The sequence below is a fragment of the Carassius carassius genome, chromosome 18 (genome assembly GCF_963082965.1).
Source record: "Carassius carassius chromosome 18, fCarCar2.1, whole genome shotgun sequence".
NCBI lineage: Eukaryota > Metazoa > Chordata > Actinopteri > Cypriniformes > Cyprinidae > Carassius > Carassius carassius.
Window position 1 is genome coordinate 33,401,703 of NC_081772.1, and position 6,887 is coordinate 33,408,589.

General features: G+C 41.0%; 1 protein-coding gene across 2 annotated transcripts in view; it reads right to left on the minus strand.

Moving 5' to 3' along the window:
* Positions 1–1,606: 1,606 nt before the first annotated feature.
* Positions 1,607–6,887, minus strand: part of LOC132092825 (BTB/POZ domain-containing protein 9-like) — a 27,230-nt gene continuing 21,949 nt past the window's right edge. Inside the window, exons 8-10 of one of the 2 annotated variants that reach the window (XM_059499257.1) lie at positions 3,258–3,365; positions 2,337–2,415; positions 1,607–2,261 (exon numbers count right to left, since the gene is read on the minus strand). In XM_059499257.1, coding sequence (XP_059355240.1) covers positions 2,199–2,261; positions 2,337–2,415; positions 3,258–3,365 — 250 coding nt within the window. In that variant the 3' untranslated portion in view covers positions 1,607–2,198. The remainder of the gene's footprint in view (positions 2,262–2,336; positions 2,416–3,257; positions 3,366–6,887) is intronic. The other variant, XM_059499258.1, reaches the window with a different exon arrangement.

The window sequence follows — 6,887 nt, forward strand, 5'->3', positions numbered from 1 at the left end:
GCTCACTCAAGGCCTCCAGTCACTCAAGGCCGTGGCTCACTGTAGTCCTCCGCTCACTCTAGGCCTCGGCTCACTCTAGGCCTCCGCTCACTCAAAGCCTCGGCTCATTCTAGGCCTCCGCTCACTCAAGGCCGTGGCTCACTGTAGTCCTCCGCTCACTCAAGGCCGTGGCTCACTGTAGTCCTCCGCTCACTCAAGGCCGTGGTTCACTCTAGGCCTCTGCTCACTCTAGTCGTCCGCTCACTCAAGGCCTCCGCTCACTCTAGTCCTCCGCTCACTCAAGGCCGTGGCTCACTTTAGTCCTCCGCTCACTCAAGGCCGTGGCTCACTTTAGTCCTCCGCTCACTCAAGGCCGTGGCTCACTTTAGTCCTCCGCTCACTCAAAGCCTCGGCTCACTTTAGTCCTCCGCTCACTTTAGTCCTCCGCTCACTCAAGGCCTTGGCTCACTTTAGTCCTCCGCTCACTCAAAGCCTCGGCTCACTTTAGTCCTCCGCTCACTCAAAGCCTCGGCTCACTTTAGTCCTCCGCTCACTTTAGTCCTCCGCTCACTCAAAGCCTCGGCTCACTTTAGTCCTCCGCTCACTTTAGTCCTCCGCTCACTCAAAGCCTCGGCTCACTTTAGTCCTCCGCTCACTCAAGGCCTCCGCTCACTCAAGGCCGTGGCTCACTGTAGTCCTCCGCTCACTCAAGGCCGTGGTTCACTCTAGGCCTCTGCTCACTCTAGTCGTCCGCTCACTCAAAGCCTCGGCTCACTTTAGTCCTCCGCTCACTCAAGGCCTTGGCTCACTTTAGTCCTCCGCTCACTCAAGGCCTTGGCTCACTTTAGTCCTCCGCTCACTCTAGGCCTCGGCTCACTCTAGTCCTCCGCTCACTTTAGTCCTCCGCTCACTTTAGTCCTCCGCTCACTCAAGCCTTCCGCTCACTCAAAAAAAGAAATAATAATTATATATTGTTTATAAAGTTTTTATTTACTTTCAAGCCATTTTTTTCTAAAAGTGTGGACCATCTATTGAGTCAAATTCATTTGTATTGTTACCAAGCAAATTAAATCAGCATCAACAGAATGTATCTTTGCAGTACAGAGGAAACACAGAAGCTGCACCTGAAGTGTCACTTACATGCATTTACACACTGTTTAATGCAGCAAATTTAAAGGTACCTTTATGTGATATTAAAACCACCAGTAGGTGTTGTTAAACTTGTGAAAGTTGTGAGAGGAGTCATTTGTTCCTGTGGCTCAGTGGTAGAGCATTGTGATAGCAGCACAAAAGGTATTGTGTTTGATTTCCAGAGAACACACATACTGATAAAAACAATGTATAGCCTGAATGCACTGTAAGGATAAAAGCGTCTGCTAAATGCAAAAATGTCAATGTATTTGGCTGCTGCAAACTGCTATTAGTGCAGTTCTCTGGTCGTTTATGCTGTTGTGTGATCTACAAGGATTGTAGATTACAATGTGATCACTTCTGTGATCGGAGCTCCTGGAAGAAGATCCAGTCTCTGAATGTCCCCTAAAGTCTGACTCTGGGTCGACTGATCAACACAGAACAGGGTGCCAGACACTGGCTAAACTCAAAACACTGTAAATCATTAGAGAGCACATTTTAGAAAACCAACACTTTATTGAGTTCAGCAGATACAAACCCAGAGAAACACGCACAGCTTCAAAATGACCTTAGGCTATTTACAGCCTCACAAACCGCGTGTGTGTGTGTGAGCAGCATCAGAGCCCAGAACAAACACACAGACTCTGGAAGACAGTGATGTTCAGAGAGGTCAGTATCAAACAATTATTTCAAGTGTGTTAGCCACAGTACATAAAAAAAGTCTAGAAGTACAACACTGAGCAGAATGACATATCACGTATTCTTCGATTCAGTTGGGATCAGATACTATGTTTAATAATAGCTTGGATGGATCTAATTTAAAACTAATTAAAAATAAGTGTTTGAGTCTATTACCAATGTTATAGTGCAATGCCATCTCCAAAACTGAATATATTACAAGAGAAAACAAGTTCTTATTTGAATAAATATGCTTCAGATCAACTGACATTTACAATAATAAGCAAACAATCTAATAAATAACACATAAAACAACAGAATCAAGCAATAAGACCTGGTCAGTGCAGATGAAGTAAATGGAAGTCTTCAGGAAGTGCAGGTGTGATGATGATGATGAAGAGTGAGGAGCATCACGAGGGCTGTGTGCGGGACGGAGCGGCTCCTGGACACTCAAAGTGCACACAGTGAAAGACCTGCAGGGTTCATGGGAAAGAGGTCAGAGACACAGACGCTTGTGTTGAGCAGAGTTCCTCCACACGCGCTCTCACCTCATTAGCAGTGTTGTGAGTTCCCACGATCCGGACGAATGCCGCTGCATGCTTGTCAAAGCTCAGCACCTGCCAGGATCTGACGCATCACAGAGACAGAGACGCACGTGAAACATACAAACCTGATGCACTCTTTAAAAAACACAGTTTCACTGAAATCTACATTTAGTGGGAAATCACATTTATTTAACTCTTTCCCTGCCAGAGTTATCCCGCCAAAGACAAATTTTTACAGCTTTTTGTGTTTTCACTGTTGTACACTCGGGGGCGCTATTACACACTTCTGAATGAGTACAAAACCTCCCGAACACAAGCACACATGAACAGGAAGGAGAAACCGTGATCTTTCATGTAAACAGATGCATATTAAATATAATGCAATCATCAGCAATAGACAGCACATAAATCTAAACTGCATGATGTTATGGAGTAAAATGTTGATCCAGGAAGTGATATATGTCTGTGCAAGCTTTGTACAGTAGGTGTTGATGGAAGCGACTTACTGGATTTATGCTTTGATAATCAGACTGAATATTATCCAGATGTAGTTTTTAATAAAAATTTGATTTTCACAACTTTTGGCTCAGAATTATGCATTTTTATGAAACCTACCTATATTCAAGTGTTGATAAAAAAGGCTTTAAGATCGAATAAAACGGACTCTTTTTTTTTTTTTTAAGTAAACGCTCTGATATTTATTTTGGTGTATTGTGCACTCAAATATTCATTCAGCAAAATAAACTGGAGGCCATTAAATTGAAGTAAAAATCATCAAAATCGCTGGCAGTGGCTGGCAACTTTTTTTCAAAAATGGTGGCAGGGAAAGAGTTAACAAATCCACAAATGAATCAAAGGTATTTAATAATCTGCACTAATTGTCAGTGTGAGTGTGTGTAGTGCTGCAGAGGATGGTCAGATCACCGGCAGGCCACTTTGGTCCGGTCCAGCACTTTGGTCCACTGCTGCTGGTTGGTGGACACCTCGATGTAGTAACTGTACGAGCATTCATCACAGTCCCACAGCAACAGCCTGAACACATTACAGATGTCTGTCAGTCAAACCTCATCTGAGTCTTCAGCACACTCTCTCTCTGTTGCTCAGCTCTGTTTGTGGGTCTTACAAATATTAAACCAATGAACTAGGGCTGGGAAGATAAATCGATGTAGAATCGATTCGTGGATCGATTCATAGATTTTCAGAATGCATCGAGATTCTGAGCTTAGATTTTAACAGCAGATGGCGCTCTAATCTAGTTTTTATCCGCACACTTAAATGCTCATGAAGAAGAGCGCTAAAGAGTGCTTGTGCATTCGGCTGAGTCATGTAATTTCACTTCATCTAAGGATGCTTTTATGATGCAAGAGTAATGTAAACACAGCCCACTGTGAACACCTTTGTAATTCGCTTCAACCTTTCGAATTTTATGAATGAATTTTTTAGGTTCAAGTGTCTGTAATTATTTGGAAACGAACAGAGTACAAGTGTTTCTAAAGCATGCAGTGCCATCAGCTGTTCAAAACTAATCTCAGAATCAATTCAAGAAAGAATCGCGATGCATTCGGAAAATCTCAGAATCGAATCATTTGCTGAAGCATTTCTCGATTCACGATGCATCGATTTATTTTCCCAGCCCTACATTGAACAGCATTCAAAAGAGCTTGTGAGTAAACCTCATCACTCCACTCTCCTTCATACACCGTCTGGAGACGGATCTCAGCTCGCTCACAGTGCACTGGTTAATATAGGACCGATGTTTGAATCGGTACAGGGTTTTCTTATACTTTAGTTAATTTTTACTTACTTTTTGGTATATTTCAGTGCTTAATGGAGTGCCATGGGATTTTTTACTGATCAAAACTGTGCTGCAGCAGAAAATGGTTGGGAAAGATGGCTTTAGGCACACCGACAAGACACTAGAGTATTGTTCACGAGCTGCGCATGCGCTGCTAATAGCGCCGTGCTCGCGCTTCTCCGCTCGCGCGCTGCTGTGGAGGGAGGAACTTCAGTGAACGAGAAATGAGTCAGTGGATTACCTGAACGAGAACGATCCGTTCACCTAAAAGATTAGTTCACGGACGAACCATCACAAGTGCAATTTCATATAGCCTATAATAAATATTTGGAATATATATTTTCATATTTTATTAGGTTCTTTGATAAGGTTACAATACGAAGGTTTAAGTAGCAACGTATCTTCCGTGATGTCCTCGATGTGCGGGGCGGGGTGGGTAAAGAAATGTTACTTTATTTGCGGGCTGGGGCGGGCCAAATAATTTCATAAAAGCGGGACCCGCGAGTTGGAGAAAAACCCCGACCCGCGCATCACTAGACTGCATGTCTAGTGCGAGCTGGGCTGGGATCGCGGAGGAAAAAGGCAACAAATCCAACAAATGCTGTCTAATAATTTGGGTCTGGATAGTTCTACAATTGAGATGGAAAGGGTCCACCGGATTGGCCAATTCCATGAGGGAAGAAAGCCAAGAAAAATTCTTGTGAAGATTCTTAGATTTAAAGACCGACAGCGCATCCTTTCTTCCACCAAGAAATTAAAGGGTACAAACATTTATATCAATGAAGACTTTTCTGATTTGGTGCAGCAGAGACGTGAACTGCTACCAAAACTGAAAGAGGCAAGAGAGAAAGGTGAAAGAGCCAGCTTTTAGGTTATGATAAGCTTATAATTTGGCCGGCAAATGGACAAAAGCAAGCATCTGAATAACTGCACATGAACTTTATTTAGATTCTTATCCTGATGTTTTTGTTTTGATGTTTTAATCTTATTAATATGAAAAATTTACTTTCAAACTTGCCTAAGAAAGGTTTAGTATTAGCTCATTTGAACATTTGTAGTCTCAGAAATAAGGTTCATGAAATTATAAACATCTGTTCCAATGGGATTCATGTATTGGCCTTATCAGAAACACACTTAGACCACAGTTTTGATAATTCACAGCTAGCTGTTGAGGGGTACAGACTATTTAGAAAAGATAGAAATCAAAATGGTGGGGGTGTTGCATTCTATATTAGCGAAAATATTGCAATCACTCCAAAGGGAAGATTTGATGGGCAGCGATATTGAAATGATATGGTTACAGTTAAATATTCAGTTTAACAAACCCATTTTAGTGGGCTGCTGTTACCGACCTCCCAGTTCAAATGTAGATTACTTGGAAAAGATATGTGATAACATTGAGAAGGCATCTGATTTCAACATTGATTGGTTTTCAAAGAAGTGTTATTTATGTAGAAAGATGATTACTATAACTAATGCTTCTAACCTTAAGCAGATTGTTATACAACCCACAAGAATTTCTTTGAATGGTAAATTTAAATCAACATGCATTGACCACGATTTTACAAATGTGTATGAGTTGTGTTCACATGTCATCTCAGTTGGAGTAGGATGCAGTGATCATAATTTAATCATCACAACAAAGAAAACTAAATTGCCTAAATTTGGTGCAAGGATTGTCTATCGTAGGTCTTATAAAACGTTCGATCCTAATGCGTTTGTGGAAGATGTTGAAAGGTCCACTTGGTCGGCGGTTTGTGACGAGGAGGATGTTAATGCTTCTTTGCGTATTTTTATGGATAGGTTTGTGAAAATAGTTGACAAACATGCAACAATTAGAAAAAGGTCGATAAAAAGCAAAAATGCTCCTTGGTTAGATGTCTAAAATCTATAATTAGGGAAAGGGATAATGCCAAAGCTGAAACTCTAAAATCTAAAAGTCATATGGATGAAAGGTATTATTGTAAGTTGAGAAATAAAGTGACAAAGTTAAATAGATTAAAAAAGAAAATATATTTTATCCAAAAGATTAGTAACTCATCAAATAATAGCAAGCAATTGTGGAAAGTTATAAATGAAATAATGTGTAAAAAAACAAAATGTTCTAATATGTATTTGGAAACAGCAGCAGAAATAATCACTAAACCTTTGGATATAGCAAATAATTTGCTCTCCAATTCACAGCATGCTTATAAGCCAGGACACTCCACCAACACTGCATTGGTAGAAGTCAGCGGGTATTTTTCAACGGGAGCTTTTCTGATTGTAAACAGTTGTCATGTGGTATTCCTCAGGGCACCTGTTTGGGTCCATTGTTGTTTTCTATGTTTGTTAATGATCTGTCAGATGCTGTTTCAAGAGCAGATGTTGTACTTTATGCAGATGATGCTACAATGTTTTATGCATCACCTACAATAACTGACATAAGTTGTACCTTGCAGAATGAACTTAATGCCATTACAAATTGGGTGAAACTTAATAAATTAGCTCTCAATATATCTAAAACTAAATGTATAGTTTGGTACTAAACGTATGCTTGGCAAGCCTTGCAACTTAAATCTAATTATTGATACATCAGTGGTAGAGCAGGTGAGTCAGACTAAACTCTTGGGTGTGAAGCTGGATAGTCAGCTCACTTGGGCTGATCAGATTGACCACATTGTGTCTAAAATGGCCAAAGGCATTGCTTTTTCCCGGAGATGTTCAGTATATTGTCCACCATTAGTTATGAAAACAGTTGTCCAGTCTTTTAGTTCTGT